General features: G+C 41.1%; 1 protein-coding gene across 1 annotated transcript in view; it reads left to right on the top strand.

Moving 5' to 3' along the window:
* The first annotated feature begins 2,142 nt into the window (after positions 1-2,142).
* The window catches only part of CD40LG (CD40 ligand), a 75,515-nt gene continuing 53,693 nt past the window's right edge, over positions 2,143-23,964 (top strand). The window contains exons 1-4 of the mRNA XM_068249576.1: positions 2,143-2,332; positions 14,358-14,495; positions 20,974-21,016; positions 21,825-21,884. Of these exons, the coding sequence (XP_068105677.1) occupies positions 2,201-2,332; positions 14,358-14,495; positions 20,974-21,016; positions 21,825-21,884 (373 nt within the window). The 5' untranslated portion in view covers positions 2,143-2,200. The remainder of the gene's footprint in view (positions 2,333-14,357; positions 14,496-20,973; positions 21,017-21,824; positions 21,885-23,964) is intronic.

The raw sequence follows: 23,964 nt of genomic DNA on the forward strand, positions 1-23,964 counted from the left end.
GCAACACAAGAAGAAAACGCATCATACATTTAATCGTATCAAAAATCAGAATCATATGTAGTGTAAAAGAGCCCTGAAGCTATGAACATGCCTATGCAACAGCTGAAAGAGGCAGTGATTGACAGACACATCTGGCGTACAGAAGTACATATAGTCAACTTGAGTCAACTTAAAGAATGAGGAGGAGAGAAGGACCAGAATATATTTTTTTTCATTTTGTCCTGACATTCAAAGCCCCTGACCCTAGACCTGTGTTAAGCTGCATCAACTAGGGGGCACATGTATGCTATGGGCCTGGGCCACTGTAGTGTTTTTATACTTGGATTTCTGTTTACTGTAATGTCAAGTTTTTGATTAATAAACATTTATATTATTGTATCTACTAGGAAAACCTTATTTTATGTACCTTTGCCAGTTAACACACTGTCTGTGTATTTATTCACTTTGGAATAGTCGTCACATGACCCAAAGATCCCGCCAGAAAACAGTCAGATTGTTCAACGCCTGACTCTTCAACGGCGATGACGTGCCCTCTTGGAAGAGACCTAACACTAACTGACAATTAACCACTTAAGGACCAGCTAACGCCCATAGGCGTCAGCAGGTCTTAAGTGGGTTACCATGGACTTTCCATGTCAGTTCATGGAGGGTGTCTCCGTGAACAGCCGGAGAGTCGCCGATCGCGGCTCGCCGTGACGTAGATCGGCGATCCCCGGCCTCTGATTGGCCGGGGATCGCCGGCATATGATAGGCTGAAGCCTATCCTTCAATGTGCAGGACGGATATCCGTCCTGCGCAGCTCACAGGAAGAGGGAGAAGGAGGGAGAGGGACGGAGCGCCGAAAACGCTGTGGAGGGGGGCTTTGAAGAGCTGGCTAGCTAGCTAGCCCACAAATGGTGTACACATGTTTTACAAAGTATAGCAAGAAATGTGCAGTGCTCCTAGGCTGCAAGTTAAATGAAACCAACAGAGGTGTGCATTGCTTCCCAGGGCACACCTCTGTTGGATTCATTTCATTTGCAGCCTAGCTAGGAGCGCTGCCTATTTCTTTAGAAAATAATAATCACAACTCAACCAGCATTTCTAATCGAAATCTAAATGAATCATAACAGTGTCAAAAAGCTGAAGGTAGCCATACATTAGTCGATGGGCCACCAGATCAACCAGTAGATAGATCCCCAGATCATCTATTGCCTACCCACACACTGCACATCATGAAATATTATGGAAATCGTCCTTGCTGCCACCCCCAAGTGTATATGTGTACCCCCTGTCCCATGTGCAGTGTTAAAGGCTCACCTATCTGCCGGTGGGAATCCTGGCATCCTCCTCCTGCCTGGCATCACTGTGCCACACAGTGCCTATGCCTCATGACACTGGCACATGAAGCAACATCACTGTATTTGCTGGTGTCATGAGTACAGATACCGGAGGTGACCAGAATTCACAGTGGTATGACAGGTGAGCCCTCAACACTGTAAATAGGCATAGTGGGGAACATACACACTGGCCAGGGGTCCAGCAGGATTTCCAGGATTTCCCATCATTTAGCTGGAAATTGATCAAAAGATCAATTGGGTGACCAAGTTGTGGTACTAATTGTCTTTCAATCCTAAAAAACTATTGGATGGAAAAGTCGATCGGTCCGAAAAATTGTATGGGCACCTTTACTCTTTCTTTCAAACACCCTATGCTGTATGTCAGATATATTAGAGGCAATACATTTGAGCGACATGATCAAAAAATCAATATGTGTATACCTAGTTTATGGGGACAAGGCAATAAAAAACACGGTTTTAAAATGAAAATATCTGATGACAGTTGAGTAAATAAAGTGTTGCTAAGAAACTAATGAGAAAGTTTCACAGGAAAGATTATTCATGGGATTGATAAAACCATATAAAAAATTTCATCAGATTCCGTTTCCATGCATCAAGATGCACATGGAAAGTGTTCTTTGAGATTGTATGGAATGGAATATAAGCGAAATACTCTCTAAGGTGAGATAACCTTAACACACGTCATACTACTAACAAGCTAGAGTAGAATTATTCCAGGAAGTGTGTAGGACTTGAAGTGACTTCTACCTGCTGTCTTAAATTACCATCAGTTGTTCTGCTATACATTGAATGAGACTGCAGGAAGAACACAAGTCTAATGTAATAATAGCATTATCAACACCTACAACCCAAGCCCTCCAATGTATCCAACACAGCAAGGATCGGCCTTCTCCATCATGAAAATTGCTCTGTGGATTTTTATTGTTTGCGTTCTAGGACAGATCATTGGGATTTGTATTTTCGGTGTCTATTTTCACACCAAGCTAGACAAGGTAAGCTAGACAATAAACACTTAATATTTTCTAAGGAGAACTTGAAAAATAGGTAAAATAGAATTATATGAAAGAGGTTTTAATTAAGTAAGAAAGTGCTTGTTTCAAGAGCATTGCTAATTCAATAGCTACAATTTCAAGGAAATATTTCCAACGTTAGAATACGATGTTTGATATGTTTTAAATGTAAAAATAGAGTATAAATTGTGTATTAGTCCTTAGCAACTGACCAGATCCCATCTTACTCTGGCTATGTATTTAGTGTCAAAACAAGACGATCACTGTCTTGCACTAACTTTCTAACTAAATGGCTGTGTACACTTAAATTGCCTTTCGTTGGTGCACTATGGAGCTGCTTCTCTCTGGGTGGAACCAGTACTTAAATGCACAGAAAAGAAAAAGAAGCGCTCCTACAGTGCATTATAGTGCTGTCCTGGCCAGACAGCGGCGGAGGTGATTGATCGTTGGGCGGCCGCAAACACGCTGTTTTTAAAGACACGAATTATGTAAGTGTAATTTGACATTACGTGATTTAGATTAAAAGTTTTAATGCACTATAGGAGCGCTTCTTTTTCTTTTCTATTTATTTAGTGTTACTTTTTACATAATGCCAGATTTCTCTAAACAAACTTTTTCTTAATTTTTTCCCCAATTTATCATGATAATCAAATAGGTGAATTTGAGTCTAGGTTCACAGTGGTCAGTTGCATATCGCACGTGTTATAATGCATTATAATGAGTGTGAACCTGCAATGGAGACTGCGCATAGACTTCAGTACAAAGTCTGCATGCAGTAAGAATAACGCAAACAGTTACAATGCAAATGTAGACAGCTCCATAGAAATGTATAGGCAGTGAGTTGACATGCAGAATTATGTGAACAGGGCCTCAATGTATTAGATTAAAACAAATGCAAACTTGATTAATTACAAGACAAACTTAATGGCAAACGCTTCCTTGGCATAAGAGTATACAATATTTATTGTTTGATTTGAATGTTGATTTCTGCTGGTTGAACACTGATACACACCTGAAATGCTGCTCAATTAACATTTATATTGCATTAAATGCACAACCATTTAATTGTATTGCATTTTGTAGAAGAACAGCAGCAAAAGCTGCAGTGATGTACACTCACACTCGCTACACCATTCACCTAAATGGAATGGGGACACAGTGCATCTTGTCGAAATGTGTTGCATATATGGGAATGAGTGACTCCTTGAAGCAAGCAGACGTGAAAATAAACTGATGAGATGAAACAACTGTATCTATAATCCTAATCCTACAGAGGAATTTCCTGGAATCCCGTTTTTGTTGTTGTTTTTTTTAATTTGCTTAACACGTTAAGTTTATTAGCAATACGACAAACGAGCAATTCATTACAGCACTGCATACTAAATATACACACTTTTTGCATTAGTAGTAGACAACAGGAAGTTATGCAGATGCAAAGTAAAAGTTTCAGTACAGCAAAATAGTGCACTGAGCAAATGCAACAGGATAAGTGAATACACAGTAAAAGAAGGGTAAATATCATATTAAAATACATTAACCAACCTAAACAAAAGAAGTCTGTCTCCAGGAGGCAAAATTGCCAAACTATAGAGTGCAACACTGTAAATTATCCATGTACAAAATGGTAAGGACATACATATTACACCTTAGTATGGGAAGAGTTTTTCCATTCAGACCATCTCTATATCAAACACCTCGAGATTGATATATTGCCTTGTGGTAAGGGAGTGTATTATTTACTAGTCTAATGCAGTCCTTTAGTTTTTTGACTAATGGTTGAATCCAAAACTTAGCATACAACTTATGAGCTAAATTGACACCAGTAGAAATGTCTTAGCGGACGTATTAGTGGTAGTGTCAGGGAATAATGTTTAGCAAGCATGATTTAGGGTCTACCGAAACATGGCACCCCATACGATCATGTAAAAAGCAAATACTATGCGTCCAGTAAGTGTTGGCTTCAGGGCAGAGCCATTCCATGTGAAAAATAGTACCTATTGTCACTCCGCATTTAGAGCACAGATCAGAGTAGTCCTGTCTATATTTAGCAAGCACCACAGGTGTGAGATACGCTCTGTGTGTATTAAAGATAGCAGATAACCTATCATTGAGATGAGGAGAAACCTGCAGCACAGAGCACTCTCCCACTCTTCGTCATCCAATGGGCCAACATCTCATTCCCATGTGGGCTCTTTAAGGTACGCTCTCTGGGTAGCACCTGGCAACATAATGGAGGAGTATAACACTCAGATACTTTTTTTTAGGAGAGGGACATATAATGATATAGAGGATGTCAGACTCTGACACCTGCAGTGGAAGTATTGGATACTGAGTTTTAAGAGTGTGGGATGGTTGCAAATAAGGAAAGTACATATTACAGGGGAGGGCATGCTCCTAACAAAGTGCTGAAATGGTATAATGGAACCTGATTCAAGTATCTGATACAAGAACAGTAATCCTATAGCAATTCAGGAATGGGCACACAGCAGCCAGCAGGTTACCGAGTTCTGACATTCCCAGACTTTCCCATAGTGGAGTATACTTCAATGGGCTCTTGAGGTTAATCAAGTGGTGAACAATATCCCATATCTGTAAAAATTGCCTCAGTGTGATTGGGAGAGTGGTGATACAGGGGGTATTTTTCGCACCTCTTAGAATAACTGCAAACAAATCTTTGCAGACAAAGTTAGTTTGGGAGATGATAATACTCTGGTATCGATGCTTTCAGTCTAGCATGTCATGGTAGAAATGTGAAAGTTGTGTCACCAAGAAGTAGTAGTGCACATTGGGTAGTGCAATACCCCTCCAGTCTTTCAGGTTCTTTAGGACCTGTAATGAAAGTCTATGTCGTCCCTTGCCCCAGACAAACTATCCAAGTATAGCATTCAGATTAGCAAATAACCTAAATACCAGGAGAATTGGGGAATGCCAAACCACATATAGCAGTTTGGGAAGGAGTTTTAACTTAAATCTGCTCATGACATTGATTGGAATGTTGGACCAAGTGTCTAGCCTGACCTTGACATGTTGTAGTAATGGGGAGGAATCCTATACTCTTATTTTGTATTTTAAGGTTAAAAATCCATGTTTAAGGTTTTAACTGCCTCAGGTACATAAAGATAGATTTTTAATGTTATTAAGCTTCCATATGGACAAATCTTGGTGTATGGAACTTTTATCTCTCACCTGTACTTAGATGCATTTTTTCTCAGCCAGTCAGATACATAACCCATCAAAGTGCATATTCTACTCAGCTAGAAACATTTTAAAATAATAAAACCACAATTAGAGCATACCAAGTGAAGGAAGAAAAGGGACTTATTTATATTTATTAATATTTTTATCTCCACTTTTCAAAATATTTTTGCTTTTTTTTTGTTAACCTAATTTATAAAACAGAGAACAAGCTGGGGAAATGGTAAAAAAAAGTACAATGTATAATCGTAAAGTAGACAGAAAGAAACTCCACTGAAAAGATGAAATATGGTGAACAAGTAGGTAGAGGTGGAGAACAGACCATAAAGTGGCAAACAAATCTTTAAGGAATGTTCTCCCTAAGTTCCCCTCTTTGCTAGGTGTTATCAAAGGATGTTTCTTTTTGTTTCAAAATATGTCTGCTCACTTTTTTATAATTACTGAAAAAAATAAGAATTGGTGAAAAGAGGAAAAATGCGATGTTTGTAAATTTCTGGTGCTCTGAATGATTTTCTGAATATGGTATAAAGAAAAAGGGGACTTTTTTTCTACAAGAAATGACTGAATCACCTTATCGTAGGTTTAAAAATAGGTCCCCCAGTGATCCATAGTCTGTAGTCTAAACCAGCCAAGGCAGAAGTGATAACCACGTAACCACCATGTTGCCCGTGCGGACCATTACAGCCAGATATGTAGGTCTATAGCTCACATCAGCTTCCTGTCACTTAACACATTAACACCTGTGAATAAGAAGTCATAGCTCTGTCATTATGAATTTGTACTTCAAGAGAAATACATAAAAAGAATCTGTAATAACAAAAAGCACAAACATGCAGCCAATATTCCTTAAAGCTTTCAAAGCTGAAGAAGTTTAACAATTGTGTTTAAGAAACAGAAATAATTATATATGAGATTAGTGACATATTCAGATGCCTAAATACTCTTAACAAGGCTCCACTAATTAAATGAAGGCTTATTAGATAGTTTCCAGGCAGTTGTCATGAAGGACAATTATAGGACAGAACTTATCCTCTCATGCACTAGGATTAACAGTAATAGGCGTGTAAGTGGATGCCAATTTCATTAGAGTAGGCCCAGCTTGACTAAGTCCAGCTGAAAAGCTCTCATTAAGAATCTAGCGAAATGCAGGCCGTGACCTGTGGACATTGATTTGATTAAAAGAACATCAAGAGAAAATATCTCTAATTGCCACTGTTGTTTTTTTTCTTTTTGTCATCATTTATTTGCTAATACACTGTATACAAGTTCTCAGTATTTTAGATACCAGCATTTGGTTGCTTTTACCCATGACAGATTTAGTAACAAGTGGATAAGCTCATGTTACTAAAGCTAAGTATATAACCCAATATGGTAAACCAATAAATCCCTTCCCACTGCCATTAACATAGTGATCATTTTCTACACTACAGTAGTAAAAATGTTTCTGTACCGTGTAAGCCAAACAAATTATGTAGGCAGAAAAAAACAAAGTCTTATAAAAGTAATATCTTTTAATGGCTAACTGATAAAGTTAAATTATGCAAGCTTTTTTTTTGGATCTAGGCCTCGGTTCATCAAGACTTATCGAATCAATTACCGACAGCTCGGTAAAATACCGAACTCGATAAGTTGATTTCAGGATTCATCAAAGTTATCTACACCTGTTAGCGAGCATTCGGTAATCATTCGGTAATGATGCGATAAAATGGAAGAAAGTGCAATTCATGAAAATGGAAGTGGGCGTGGTTTAGCGTTAAATTTAGAATTCGTTATCTCCTTCTCTTCTCTGTCGTTATTCCTGTCAGATCATTGCTGAAAGAGAAGATGGAGCCATTTGAAGTGGTTATGTATCAGCTGAGAGTGATTCAAAGGCGCAGAAGGGCAAGAATAAGGTCTAGAACCATATCAATTTGCAAGAGATATGATTTATTTGCTATACCAGGACATCTGCATTTCTCTTGAATCATCTTGTAAGAGAACACAGGTAGTGCCAGGGTTAAAGGGAACCTTAACTGCTGCGGAAATATAAATTCACTTACCTGGGGGCTTTCCCAAGCCTCCTGCAGCCGTCCTGTGCCCGCGCCGGTCCTTCGGTGCCCTCCGGTCTCCCTCCGCCGCTAAGTTTCGATTTCGGACGACTGCCAGTCGTCCTCGGGCCTCTTCCGCATTCCTTGTCGTAAACTGCAGTAAAGCGCGACCGCATGACACCAAACGCGTCATCGCATGACGCCAAACGCGTCATGCGGACGCGCTTTACTGCAGTTTACGACAAGGAATGCGGAAGAGGCCCGAGGACGACTGGCAGTCGTCCGAAATCGAAACTTAGCGGCGGAGGGAGACCGGAGGGCACCGAAGGACCGGCGCGGGCACAGGACGGCTGCAGGAGGCTTGGGAAAGCCCCCAGGTAAGTGAATTTATTTTTCCGCAGCAGTTAAGGTTCCCTTTAACTAAATTGCTAGCTGCACTACATTTTTTTCAGAAAAGGTGCCTATCAAGCCGTAGTTGGCAAAATTGTGGGATTGTCCCAAGCCACTTCCAGAATCCTGGTCCAGGTGTTAAGCCCTATTCGGAATGTTGCTCCGTGGAGTTCAAAGGACTGCCTTTTTACCCACAATTCCAAGGGAATCTTATGGCCTTGTGTTAAATTACCACTGTAAAATAGAAATATCGACACGTTACTGATATTTTATCGAATTCACACCGAATGCAGAAAAACCTTGATGAATACAACTAAAAATCGATAATCTTCGAATTCGGTAATTTAACAAACTGGAAAAATTTATAGCAAAGACAATGATGAATCGGGGCCCTAGTCCCCTTCTTCAGGCATATTTCCAAATGTTAGCTGAAGTAAAACACTGATGCAGGTAAATAGTAAACACGTAGATGTCAGTTGTGCTGGTTACTGTTTAGCAGTTAGATGTCAGGTGATCAGCAGGCTGGAGACAAGCAAACAGGAAATCTATCAGGCTTCTGAAGATCATGAAGCCAAGTCAATCATGTTACATAAGGAGTCATGAATCCCATTCCACAATTTAAACCTTCTGTTAAATTCTTAAACATTTTCATAAATTTGTACTCATATAAATCTTTCTTGCTTGTTCATTTTTGAAGTTACCCTTAAGAATAAGTACTGTGAGATCTTGCATGCTGTGCCCTGGTTTACAGAAGTGTTGGCCCACTGGTGTGTCCATTTTACCCTCATTAATTTTAAAGCGGTGATGGTTCATTCTTGTGCGCAGTTTTTGTCCTGTTTCTCCTATATAGATTCCTCTTGAGGGGCATTTCATGCAACGTATCATGTATACAACATTGGATGACTCACAAGAAAATTGGCCTGGTATTTGATGATATTTCTGTGAGTTTGGTATTTGTATTTAGCTTGTGCACAAAATATAAGGGCAGATCTCACACCTTCTGTTATTGCAGGGTAATGTGCCTGGAGTTTCTGGTGTAGATAATACAATTCTGATAATCATTTTGTCTCAAATTGGGAGATTGTCTGAAAGCAAGCAGTGGTAAATCAGGAAAAACTTCTTTCAGGCGTTTGTCTTTGTGAAGTATCAGTTGCAGGGCTTTCGATATCTTCCTGTAAGGAATAGCGGAGATGCCGCCGCTGAGTCAAGCGGCATGGCGGCTATCTCCGCGTGTCAAGCGGCGGTCTCTGCCGCTCAGGTTTGTGCTCAGGGTCCTTCCATTGCTCACAGGTTAAGGGCTACGCACGCGCGAGCAGAGCGGCAGGACCTTTATGCAGCTAAGAGGGGAGTCAGCTGATCATGCGGTCAGCTGACTCCAGCTAGCATCCGGATTGGCTGAGTGACTGGGGCGGTGCTATGGAGCAGGTTGACTATATATAGAGCAGGTCTGTCAGTAGTTCCGCGTCTGCTGTTGCGAATGCTGTAGTGTGTTAGCGCTCAGACCCTAGTCAGATACTAAAGTGTGCTAGAACCGGCCGGAGCCAGGGATCCACACTTAGTCAGATTCTGTTGATAGCTTTAAAGTACTATTGCATTGTTTATCTGTTATGACCTTTTGCTTGCTCTGACTATTCTTCCGTTTGTCGATTCTGTACCTCAGCCTATCTGATTCACGTTGCCAACCCTGCTTGTCCTTGACGTTGAATCAGTCTTCTGTTTCTGTACTGTACCTGTCCACTCGTTGCCAAACTCTGTCTGTCTGACCTCGCTACCCGCATCAGTGGGCCCTGACACTGGTGAGGGAAATTAGTGGCTTACACCTACCTCTCAGGTGTAGGATACTGATACTTAGTTGTGATACCTGCCTACAGGTATTTATAGGCTGCAATACTGTCTGTATCACTCGCTCTTAAACAGCAGTACTCCAGGTGTCACTTAGGTTGCAGCACCAACTGTATCAACTACTCCTAGGCTGCAAAACAGTCTGTACCACCTGTTCTTTAGGGGATCCTTAGTTAAGCATCATTAGGATTGCTCCCCTTTATACTGTGCACCAAACACTACCTGGTTGCAGTACAGTCTGAATCACTTGCTCCTCAGGTGATCAGCTGTACAGCATTATTGTGTTCCTTCTCATTGTTGTTATATTCATATGCCTATTGGCTGTAGCACGGTCTGTCTCATCCACTCATAAGGTGAGCACCGGCTGCAGTACTGTCTGAGTCACCCGCTCCTCGGGTGAACTCTCTCATCCGTATTACTGTTACATTAAACACTATTCCACTTCTGTTGTCCAGTGTCAGGCTATACTAGTATTATTGGTGATTCTGCAGATCACCACATAATCAGGTATAGCATCTGTATTATTGGGGATACTGCAGATCACCAATAATCAGAATTCTCTGTGTGCTGACACCAATCGTTACACTTCCTCAGTGTCTTTAATCTTGAGTTGTAGGTGACTACTATTGGGACTCTGTTGTTTTCAGTCCTTGGTTTGTACTTCAATAGTTCCTCTCTAGATTTTAAAGTTGCTCTGTGTATTTGATCATCAACGATTTGCGGATCTATGAATTCTGATCTATGAATATATTACGTAGTGACATATGTTGTCTGTCTCTGTCCTCTAAATAAGAACATATTTAGTTATAACCATGGGCTTACTTCAGATTTATAGACAATATCCTATTAATTTGGACAGCATCACAGGAAGAATTAATCAAATTCCACAAAAACTTCTCAGAGTACCACAAGAACATCAAGTTAACTCTCAACTTCTCATCCTACCATGTTAGTTTCCTGGATACCACAATTTATATGCAAGATAGATTTTTACAAACATCCATCTACCGTAAACCAACTGACCGGCATATTGACCTCAAGCGGAATAGTTTCCACCTGGAACCCACCAAAAAATCTATTGTTTACAGCCAGGCTCTGAGGTATAACTGAAACTGAATAGATCAGGATTCATAGACTTCCAAAGTCTTCATTAGCTTCAGTCTTCCAAAGACTTCCAAAGCCTCCCTTTGGCAGCACAGAGAGCAGTATTTGACTAATTTAGTCAAATACTGCTACGGGGGGAGCCAGCGCTGCAATGGGCACCGGGAGAAGAGAGGGAAGGCTCATTAGGACCCAGAGCCTTCCCGATCCTTAGGTAAGTACCTGGCTTTTTTTTTTTTAACTTCCCCTTTCGTTTACAAACAGCCTGTTAGCTGCGATCGGCGACTAGTAGGCTAATCAGGGAGCACTGCTCTGTGAACTGGCAGGGAACGATCGCGCATGCACGTGGCCGTTCCCTGGGAAACTTCAGCTCCAGTACTTGACGTCAATTGGTGTTAGGCAGTCCTGGGGCTGCCACTGCAGTCACGCCCATGGGCGTGATGTGGTCGTTATGTCGTTAATTCACATAGGAGGTACGGCAGTGAGGTGCATGCCTACCACCCGTAGGAGGTAGCATTACAACTATCAGGATGGGTGGGGCGGGAGAGTAGGTGTGGGCATGATGTGGGAGTCTACTCCAGGTACATCATGCCTCTGCATGAATATGACATGATATGTTTAGGCAGCTGCACCATAAATAAACTGCCTTAAAAGCCTACTAATACATTTGACTCATTCTTTGGCACTGAGCAGTTGGGTTTGCTTGGTAAGCAGCAGGAATGCTCACTGAATGCCATCTTTCCAATGTCTGTGTGTATTGGCCCTTAAAGCAGTCTAACACCAAGCATTTCAACTTTGCTTTCAGCTTAAAAACTATTATGCCAGAATTTTTTTTAAGCAGATATTCACTGAATAGTTAAAACTCAGCATTTTAGTGCTGTATTCAGCTTCCGAGCTGAGCTTTAGATACAAATGTAGCATGTTTGGAATGTAAATAAACCTCTGCAAAGCCTGTCTGGGAAGCCCTCTGTGCTCTCTCAGAGAGACGTTTGTTTATTTACATTCCAAACATGATACATTAGTATCTAAAGCCCAGCTCGGAAGCGGAATCCTAGCTGTAGAGAGCACTAAAATGCTGAGTTTTAACTATTCAGTGAATTTCTGCTTAAAAAAAAATTCTGGCATAATAGTTTTTAAGCTGAAAGCAATCTATTAAAGCAAAGTTGAAATGCTGGGTGTTAGACCGCTTTAAAGAAGAACTCTATCATACATGTACTCACAGGCAGAGTATCTTTCTCATCTCACATGCAGGTTTTAGTAGAAAATTGTGGCCCATGTGTCTCCCTGCCCACCAAGTTTTACACATTTCAACTTGTTAATCTGGCATTTAGTGACCTATCCACAAAAACTACTGTGGAGAGCTTTTATTGATAATCATAAAGCTTATGTTTTGTATTTACCCAAAGGGCTTTTTTATCAGTTTATTGATAATGTGATCTATTTATTACCATGACTGTTTTTTTGTTTGTGCAGAGTTTGAGTATAAACACTAGGGATTGTCAATGAGATGCAAATAATTCTTGATACAATATTATGCAAAATATATATAGAAATTTATGCAACTTGAAAATGGTCCAGTTGAATTCTCCTAAATTCGGTCAATTTTTAAGCTGCATAAATTTAAATACAAAATTTCCATAACTCTGAGAATTGTTGGCATCTGATTGACCATCCCTATGCAATACACACATTTCAGTCAATGAACATCTATAGTTTCAGCAGGACAGGTAATGATATCCGGATCTCAGAATACAACCTGTCAGTAATGTTCCTGAAACCAGGGGGACTCCTGCCATGTGAAGTCAGAGGGAACCCCGCTGTGTACACTTACTCACCATTCTGAATGATGACACACAATTATGACCAACACAGAAGCATATTATGTGTTTTTAAAAGTTTCCTTTAAGATGAATTCACAGTGGCCCGTTGCAGAATACACGTTATTATGAGTGTGAACTGCAATGGAGACTGGCCATAGACTTTAATGCAAAGCCTGCATTCAGCAAGAATAACACAATCTGTTACAATGCTTTACTGTGAACAGCCCCATAGAACTGTATGGGCAGTGAGCTGACATGCAGAATTAATCTGCAATGCAACTGAGCACTGTGAACCTAGCCCTAGCTGCTGTAAACATGATAACATTAAAAACAAACTAACAAAAAATGGTATTGATCTAAAAAGTAAGGTTAAATCACGCTCTTCAAGTATTTACGTTTTATTTCATGAATAACTTTTCACTATATCTTTTGGTGGAAACTTTCAACCTTTAGCTGGATCCTCTTTACACTCAATATGACAAATGGCCCAACCATAATGTTGGGGGACTACCTGGTTCCAGCCTCTAAAGAACCAAATAAATGGAGGCATGTATTGCCTAAAGAAGAGCTCAAGTGATTCCCCTTCCCCCTTCATCCTTTTGACTGGGTATAACTCTGGCTCTGTACGAGGATAGATGACGGTATCAAACAGATATTTAAAAAGTATAACAATGTTGAAAATGTTCTCTAACCAGGAACCTCCCAAAATGCATTGAAATTAGGATGATTGTCATTCTTTCCTATAGCTCAGTTCAGGAGCCTTGGAATGTTTGTCTGAAAAAATTTAGGAACCCAAGCTCCTACTGTCCTGGATCCACAAACTGGCCATCAAAGTTCCCATTTGTTCTGGAAAAAAAATCTATATCTGTATTCATGGACTTATTGTTCACATTTGCAGAAGAGCAGGACCATCCGCATGGCAACTTAGGCAACAGCCACCTTCTCTGACCTCTCTCCACCTCAGCTTACCATTAGGACCATTAGGGGCATCAAAGCTACTACCTTGCCCAGGGCCCCATTTGTTCTTCTTGCATCTCTGATTTGCAGCACCTTCAAAACAGAGTGATGATTTAACACATCAATTGTATAATTGTATAGCTGTGCTAGGAGTATTAATCTGTAAGCTCTCGCATTGTTGGCGACTGAGGATATCCCTGAATGAGAAAATCTATTCTATAATTCTCAGTTTCATGGCTTACAGTCTTCCATGGAAACGCTACCTTTATTTACTAATGAAAGAGATTACCTGGAATTCACCCTGTGTCATTTCAATGAATATTTTTCAACTCTATAACGTATCAACCAGCAGCAGATTGATACAGCCATACATAGAAAAAATATCCTGATGTTATGTATAAATTATCATATTCCAATTGTAAAAAGCAGGAATGTAATATGTCAGGAAGGATCTGATTGGCTGCTTTAGGAGACACATATTTCCCTCAGACATTGTAATAAATGCTGCAAGCCAAGTGCTCCTCGGATTATAAAAACTGGATAGGAGGATGTCTCTATTGCTATAGTTACTAAGAAAATAACCAGTTTCAGCATTCTATAGAATTGCCCTCCCTGTATAGACAGTGTAAATAATAGCGAACAATAAAAAATATAATCCTTTATTTTAAATCCCAGATTGAAGAACAAATGGAATTCAATGAGGATTACTTGTTTCTAAGAAGGATCCAGAAATGTTTGAAAGGCAAAGACGTGGATCCGACGCTGCTGAACTGCCAGGAGGTTGTAGCCAAATTCCGCAGCCTGATCTCTGAGGTACTTTCTGTGTTTGTGTGTAAACTTCGGTTGCTGCTAGCGGGGTGCGGCTTTGTGCGGTTTATCGTCTTTGTTATCCTTCCATTTGAAAAATGGAATATATGTTTTAAGCGCTCACATGAAAGGTTATTGTATGTGAAAATAAATCTGACACTGTTCTTTCTCACTCAGAGCTCCTAACCTGTGTTACACATGGTGAGAGTAGATAATGGTCTGTAGTGGGCTAGCAAAGTACAGAAATTTCCAGAGCTTTTGTCACGACGTGTGGTCTAAAGATCAAGCTAGGGTTGTAGTTTTAGGGCCCGTTTCCACTATCGCGAATCTGCATGCGTTTCCTGCATGCAGATTCGCACAGCCAATACAAGTGGATGGGCCTGTTTCCACTTGTCAGTTTTGCTGTGCGTTTTTCTGTGCAGGATTTTTCTGCACGGCAGAGCCCTCAGAATTCGCCTGCGTGTGGAATGCAGGCGAATCGCACACAATGTATTTAATAGGGAAATCGCATGCGTTTTTCCCATGCGTTTTTTGCAGCGAATTCGCATGCGAATTCGCATAGGTACCAATGTAAATTCACACAGGCAGTGACATGGTTAAAATCGCATATACACTCACCTATGCGAATTCGCGGCAAAAAACGCATGCGGAATCGCATCTGCATGCGATTTCGTCAGCGGTTGATTCCGCACCGCAATAGTGGAAACGAGCCCTTAGGCTGGATTCACAGTGGTGGGTTTCATAGGACTAGCTTTATGTGAGGGAATTGCAATGGAGACTGGACACACAGTAGACGTTAAATCAGAGCCTGCATGCAGCGAGTTAGAATAACACGATCTGTTACAATGCAGAGACGTGACCGGGCCCATAGAATTGTATGGGCAGTGAACTGACATGCAGAATTCTTCTGCAAGGCAACTGATGTAGAGCCCTTTTTCGGCGTTTAAACGCAAAGTCGAAACTTTGCTTTAACCAAGGTAAAATGAAAGTCCATAGACTTTCATTTTACCTTTCACACCCGATGCTGCGTTTCGATGCGTTGCGGTACGACACACCCGGAATCATTTTATCCTCAGTTATCGGCGTTTTTCCGTTGGGTTAATTATTTACTACCATCGCTACTCAGCGTCGCACCGCAACTTCCCGATGACACGCCGCAGCCTATTCAACACGTGCAAGAAACGGCTCCTGCACACATTGTCTAGTGTTACTAAAAAGCTACCAAATGGTTACATCAGATGAAAGGCTTCTTTGCACATGCGTGGCCTGGCCAGGGGCGCTCCCCTGTCACGCTCCCATCCCTGGGAGCGTTCTGCACCTGCGCAGTAGTATGGCCAGGGTTTTGGGCTGAATTGCAGGGGAACGGAGCCACCTGGGGAGACGGCGAGGGACGAGCGGCCTTAAGGGGGCTTAAGGAAGCCCCAGATGAGTATGGAACCTGAGACGCTTCTCATCTCAGGTTCCCTATAAGGTAAAATAGTTGAGTTCTTCAGGTCAGCTCTACACATTACAAGGTAATCTATGAAGATGGACAAGTTGTGTCCATTCTGAACACAACAGATAATAGCAGGCTATGATTTATAATATTTCTAAAGCATTACTTCTCTCTGTTATGTACATAATGGCACACGTTGCTGCGGTAAGCTGGTAAAATAAATGCAAAATGAGAGAGGCCGCTATAAGCAATGGATCAGTTCCAGGTTTGTAAAAAGACAAAAAAAGGCCTCTGGACATATACTGTATACACTAGTGCACATAATGAATTCAGGCAGGCTCTCTGTACAAAGCCGGAAATTTGGGCATGAACACCTAGGAAATGTGGGTGCCACCATAGGCACTCTTATTAAAGTAAGGAAATACCAGGTATAGCTGGAAATTTGGTTGCAGGGGCTTGCGATAATATAAATGGGTGCTGGTGGCAACCTTGAAGAATATTCTCCTAGCATGTATCGGAGTAGTAAATGAACTTTGGTATAAAATAACAGTGAATGGCAAGTGGTTAGTGTTAGGCATAGATAGAGGAGGGTCCATGTGAAAGTTAGGGTACAAAGGGGGATAGAATATCAGTGAAATTTACCAGTATTCTAGTAGTGGTAATATTGCGCCCAAATTTCCACACATCTTTTTTGCATAGATGTACATCTGTACATCCAACAACAATGTAAGAGGGATACAGAGGCGCTAGAAGAATAAAAATGTTGAAAAAGTTTAACAATTGTGGAGGGAGTGGTGGACTTACCTCCTCCAAACAGACGCAAGATATGGCAACATAGTTTAGCAGAACAAATTTATTTACATACTCCAGAGGAAAATGCAATGCGTTTCGCAGGTATGACCCCAGCCCGCTTCGTCAGGCAATAGGTAGGAGTAGGTACAGTGAGGGTAGGCTGGGCCAAGTGCCTCTGTCATCTAACGACAATGGTTAAAGATACTAGTATTCTACATCTTGCGCAATGCAGCTTGATACGTAATACAAAATAAGACATTTAAAGGGAATCTGAAATGAAAATAAACTTATGAGATAATGATTTGTGTGTGTAGTACAGCTAAGAAATAGAACATCAGTATCAAAGATATGAGTCTCATATTGTTTCAGTACAGGAAGAGTTAAGATACTTCAGGTTGTTAACTATGCAAAAGAGGTAATCTGAGCTCTCTGACTAATTTAGCAGTGCCCTTTTCTGATGCACTTATCTCAACCAGTCTCTCGCTGTTTCTTGTCTGCTTTATGTGTACCGGAGACCTCATAAAGCAAAGCTTTGATACTTACCCAGGCTTCCTCTCGCCCCATAAACAAGTCTGTTTATGAGGCTGGAGGAAGCCCCGGGTAAGTATCAAATCTTTACTTAACGAGGTCTCTGGTTTACTTTAAGGTTTTAATGCAGAGCTTATGACCCTTTGAACTTTCCTGCACTGTTTCATAGTTTAATATACGGAGTATAGTTTGTAAACTGCAAATCTTAGAGGATGATGCAATGTTATAAAAAAAGATATATAACTAAAAATAAAAATATGAGACACTTTTCTTTGCTACTAACGTTCTATGAATTACCCGTACTACACAACCAAGTCATTATAAGTGTCACTTTAAGAGGGTAATGCACACTACAAAGTGTAATGTTGCCATGGTTGTAAAAGGTGAAATGTTATCTTCCTAGCCATTTAAAGTAAAACTGCATAGAACATTTTTAAAAGTTGTGGTTACTTGCACAATCTGTGAAGTCCCCAGACACTGTGTGGCACCTTTTTTGTGCCTGGCCTCCCCTCCATGCCTCTGCTATGGAACCCATTCTTATCTCCAGTGGGTGCTCAAAGGTGCATGGTTGGTCCACTCCACGCATCCTCTTTGTGCATGCTCCTATACTGTTGTGTGTAGCAACCATCGCCAAGAGAGTCCTGGGTATGCACCTTGAAATGTTTAGGATCCACACATGCTCAGGACACCCTCCGTTGTGTCTACTCTGCACAGTCATTGCCAAGCATGATCCACAAGGGCACTCAGAGTGGACAGCGCATGCACCCCACTCCAAGCTGTGAATGAGGCCTACAGAGACACTACGGAGGGTAGGCCAGGCACACTATGTATCCGACGTTATGCAGGTATGCAGACATTTTTCTCACTTCACCTCAAAGTTGACTGCAAATTGCCATGAAAAGATCTTTTTATTGACATTCAGGGCCGGTTCTCTCATGAAGCAAGGTGAAACATTTGCATCAGGCGCAGCGATTACACGGGCAGCTTGTTTGTACTGTGTGTTTACACTAACAACATGCAGTCAGAGTAGGAGGAGAAGCGAGAAGAGAGTGAGGTGAAGAGGTCATCATTGGGAAAACCAGCTTGTTGTGCTGTGTGAGGAGTCTGACACTGAGTGGGAGGAGGGAGGCAGGAGAGCAGCAGTGTTTCATTTGACTTGAACAGCAGAAGGGGGGAGGTGGCACTGCTGTCCTGACTTAGTAGAAATGAGTGGCTGAGGGTGATCAGTTTTGTTTGTCAGAGACTCACAGCCAGCCAGTGTGCTGTTGTGTTGAGCTGCAGCATATCATGTGAGAACATTAAATTAAGCAGAGTAAATTGTCGGGTGCTGTGCGATCATTCCAAATCGGGAGGCGCATCCTCACAAGTTTGCCTCAGGCAGCAAAAAGTCTAGAACCAGCCTTGAAGACATTCCTTTCCAAAATGTATTGAAGGGCATTAACACTTTTCCTGCCAAGAAGTAATGGTCACGGTTGGCATTCAGCTACTCAATTAGATGGAGCTTTTGTTTGACACTTTAAAATAACTATGGTGTGGCAAACATAGCACTGACCACCAGGGAACAAAATCTGATCACCCGTTGATTAATTTGTCATGATAAAAGTGGCATTTATTTTTGTTACTATCCTGATAAAAAAAGAAAACACCTTGCTGACCTCTTTTAGAACAATGCTAGTTTATTCCTGTAACAAAACTTGGGTTAGAGGTGCCCGGTATATGCATAAAATATTAAACTATAATTCGTACCGCTCCAGATGACATTGGAGTAAAAAAATATTCTGCACAAATAGTGCGTTAGTTAAAACTGTAGAGAATGTTAGCACCTCTATGTTATTGCATTCATAGAGGCACTCACTACAGTTTCAACTAAGGCACTTTTTCTGTTGAACTTGAACTGACCTGAGGAAGCAGGCAAGGGCCTGTGAAATGCATTGTCTTATATTTATGCTGGAGAAATGTTGTTTCCAGTTACACTGGTCTCCTTTGTCATCTGGAGAGGTAAGAATTACCTCTCCTTTTTTCTCAGTTATAGTTTATTATTTTATGCATACCGGGCACCTCCACCCCAAGTTTTGTCTCAGTTCTTCCCTCCATAGGAGGTGTAGATCCTTACATTTACATTTCTATAAACTTTAAGAAACCCAGTAGTGCGACCAACCAGGTCCTGCTCCTGTACTGTGACCTGGAAAACCGAGCGGGGACATCATTTTCCTGCAGGCCTAAACGGTGGTTGCAAGTTGTTGCAACCCATCTTTGAGTATATCATTACCACGTCTCTTTAATCTCCACTTACCAGAGAATAGCGAACCATTGGTCTCTCCCTTTTGTTTTAGGGGAACTTGGATTTTAGCAACCACAAGAATCACCTTCTCCCTATCTTCAGATTCTTCCTGTAATCCTAACACTTCCTCCTAACACTTAAGGTGGCCACTAACTGTCCAATTTCTAGCGAAAAATCGTTCGAGCGATCAGAAATTCTGATCGGACAAAAAATCGTTCACTGCACCATCAACTAACCAATCATTGCTTCCTATCTATCACGACCAACAAGAAAATCCAAATTTTGGTTCAACGAAAATTCAATCGGACGATTGTTTTTATAATCGTTCATTATCGATTGTGCCCATCAACTGAGATTATTTACAACCAATCCGATCAGAATTTCTGATCGCTCGAACAATTTTTCGCTAGAAATTGGACCGTTAGTGGCCAGCATAAGACTAATGCCTTCCAGAATAGGTCATTGTGGCAGTAGAAGCTTCTGTGCTCCATGTGGTAGCATGGAGGATGGTTCCACCTTTTTTAAGGGACCGGTTGCATGCTCATCCTCTATAATATTCCACTGAGTTCCTGTAAGCACAACTTTCTTAGTTCCTGGAAAACTGGGGATGGTGCTATTCAGTACTTCCCATGCCAAGTCTCAAAGCATTATATCATTTTCATTGCATGGTGGCCAGATTCGCTTGACTTCAGCTCAGAACCCCTCTTTCAAAATGGCAATTATGTTTTGGTAATAGTCTCTGCAGGTTCCACCTATCATATGTGATTTCCAAAACACTTCATATATGCATGCATTTCTTCACTGGACCAAACTCACATTTGGTGGTTGACTAGGCATCATGCTTTTTTATGATTATTTAGGCTCACTTTAAAAATGGCAGTGTTTCCTTTGTGTCCACCAAGTTAGCCTTATATGTCGATCACACAGAATGCAATCTGATCTTACTTTTTTCAGTAATTTCTTTTGCAAGTGTTTTGTATCTAAATGCTAGCATGCAGCTTTTGTTTGACTTTTAGACAATATTTGCAAAATAATGAATGCCTTGCACTCCCTGTAGCAGTTAAGTGTATCACTTTCCAAGGTAATTTTGTTCTGAAGCTAAAAAAGCCTTACTTTCATTTACCCTGGACTATAGTCAAATGACTATGCTTGAAAAAAAAGCTGGCAACCAAGATACATCAAACTTTCCTTCCATCGGTGCTTGCTATACACCGTTTAAGGCAACCTAGATACATTCTGATAGAGAATTAACAATGGTGAAGGTAACTTCCTGTAGGCACAACCATGTGACTACAGCTTTGGCAAATGGACATAAGACTTTTTAACTTCAAAACAAAGATTCATTTCTCAATACCATATATTTTATTTTAGACGCAACAATGCAATTAATGTAGTTCTGTTAACAAGTCATAAGGACATTACATAAATAATCAATGTTTGTTGTTTAGGTGACCAAGTTTGACCAACCTGGTGAACATGAGAAGTTAACAGGTATGTTCATTATTTATATCTAATATTACTAGCTTAATTTTTTAATCAGTTATGATCAATGTCAGGTTACTAAAGCAGGCTTTTGACACTAATGCAAACCAACCTATAGTAACTCAAATACTGTTCATGAGAATAGTGCTACAAACGTGTATAGGTCTGCTATACTAACCATACATGGGTTGATAATGGTCTGATATGGCAGGCAACCAACAAGGTAATAGTGTTTGATTCTACTACCTTGTCCATTACATCTTGATAAAATTTCATCAGAAGATTAAGCGTGAGTTGATGAAACCACTCCTCCCCCTGGGTACTAGATGGAAGACTTTCCAGTGTTCTTGATCACCCTTTCAATCAATAAACTGTCTGAAATCATTCCAAAGTTATTCAGTTGGGCACATTGGAGTCAATAGATTGCCCGCAGTGTTGAGATTTCCCAGCGGGCTTTATCACCGATTCAGTTAATACACTGTCTGAAATTAATCAAAAGCTATTCGGTTGGGCACATTGGGGTCAATAAATCACCTACAGTTTTGACCAAAGAGAAAAAAAATGGCTAGAGAAGTTGATAGATGTATGGCTAGTCTTGTTCTAAGCAATTTAGTCAATACTCCATAGAGAACTGAGATAGTCTGGTAGGAAAAGTCACTAAGTATTAACTGAACCTTCACAGATGATAAGAATACTTTGTAAAATGTTATAAATATCTCTGTACTGTCCTAGCAAGGTTAAGGTTGAAAACAACTCATTACTTAATAAATAATGATAAATAAATTAACTCAATAAGTGTATGCATTTTTTCTTTCAGACAAAAGGGATTCATTTACTACACCTCAAGTAATCGCAGAACCCATCACACCTAAGACAGGTATGACTAACCTACATGTAAGAAGTGTAAAAAAAATCTTTGTTGGTTGCTATTGGCAACAACACTACACTTTTCGTTTGGCACCATATCACAGGAAGTGTGATAACTTGACTCTCATCACAGCAGCAGCATAGGAGATAGAACTTCTTAGACGTCTTCATAGTTTCATGAGTTTATTCAGTAAACAGATATACAAATGCTTATCTCTACATAACAATAAGACAGCCATTATTGCGGACCTTATTCAGACATGCGATTTTTCATGCATCACTGAAACCTGGATTGATGCCAATGCGGGCCCCACATTGGAAGCAACCATCCCATACAATTACTCAGTCCTAAGTGAGGGAAGACGAGACCGCAGAGGAGGGGGTGTAGCAATTTGTGGCAAAACAACTCTGCAGCTCAGGGCCCTGAATGTTGGCTCAACAAAGTCCTTTGAATGTATAGGTGCCCAGATCTCAGCTGGTAAAGGCTTCAAAATTTTAGTGGTTTATCGTCCCCCCGGAGATGCTGACCCTTTCCTACAGGAATTCCCAGAACTTCTGGCCATGCTGGCTCTGTCTTATCCGAGATGGATCATCCTTGGTGACTTCAACATCCGGGCTGATAACACTCAATCACAAGATGCAAATGAACTAATAAATCTCATGGGTGGACTAGGCTTCACACAAGTTGTAAAATCAGCTACCCACAGAGGAGGGCATACGCTAGACTTACTGTTCCACCTTGGAATGGACATTAGTAACATAACAGTAACCCCAGTGGTATGGTCAGACCATCACATAATACAGTTTACTATTGAACATCACCCTATCAAGCAGCTCCCTAAAGAAACAATCAAAACCCGTCCCCTGAGTAAATTAACACCGGAGAGGATAACTGCCAACCTGGATTTTACAAATCTGCTCCACAGTCAAATGGACCCAAACTCTCTAGTAACCCAGTACAACAACACGATATATGAAACACTTGACAGTATTGCCCCATGGCGCACCAAATCAGCAACCAAAAAGCAGAAAGCTAATTGGTTTGACAAAACCATCATGGATCTAAAAAAGAAAGGGCGCAGACTAGAAAGACAGTGGCGTAAATCAGGGACTGGGGAGCACAAATCTAGCCTAGTTCAACACCTCAGACAATACCAACAAGCAATAACCAAGAAAAAATCAGACTTTATCTCGCACAAAATATCTACAGCCAACAACAGAGCTGCTCAACTCTTCCACACAGTCAGGGCCGGATTTCTACTTTTTACCGCCCAAGGCCCACTTTCACCAGCCGCCCCCTGACCAACAGCATCTCAACCAACCCCACCCCCGAACTTACACACACTTTTCCCTCAAGGATATAGTCTTAAAGTGAACCTAAGGCAAAATAAAATATAGAAACTTACCATAGTAGATCCTCCTGGGGTCCACTGTTCCAGTGCTGGGACCCTCTGATGATATTCAGACCCCACCACTGCTGCTTGGGGCCCTCTTCTTCCTCAAGGCTGTGCTTCCCTCTGTGTACAAGCCCAATTATACTGGTCATACTTGAGTATGGTCAGTACATGCCCAGTACTGGGCATATACTTGCACATACACAGTACGGTTGTGCTCGTACACTCTCAATATAGATAATCAGATGACCTCCCACCCATGCATTAGGGAGACGTGAGGACCAGAACTGTGGGCCACAGTGTGAGTTAAAGGACCAGGGTGGAACGAAGGGGGCATACTTGAGAAAGGTGTGTGAATGGGACTGTGCTTGTGCCAAACTTACAAAGCCGCCAGTGAAGAATGGAGGGGGCTTAAGGAATGCTATGGGGCCTCACGGACTACGGGGAGCTGGAAGAAGCCCCAGGTAAGTAAAAATGCATAGTTTTAAACAAAGCTCAGGTGTACTTTAAAGAATAAAAAAACACCACCACACAACTCCAGAAAATGTGAACTTAGCAAAAACAAAACAGGATTTACACATACTTGGGCTTCTTCCGGCGGCAGGGGTGGGATACTGCTCCTGGCCCCTCAGTTACTTTAGACTCCTCTCCATCTGCAATAGCCACACTTAAAAAGCTGCGACTGACCTCAGTCGC

Source organism: Hyperolius riggenbachi, chromosome 8 (genome assembly GCF_040937935.1).
Source record: "Hyperolius riggenbachi isolate aHypRig1 chromosome 8, aHypRig1.pri, whole genome shotgun sequence".
Lineage (NCBI taxonomy): Eukaryota > Metazoa > Chordata > Amphibia > Anura > Hyperoliidae > Hyperolius > Hyperolius riggenbachi.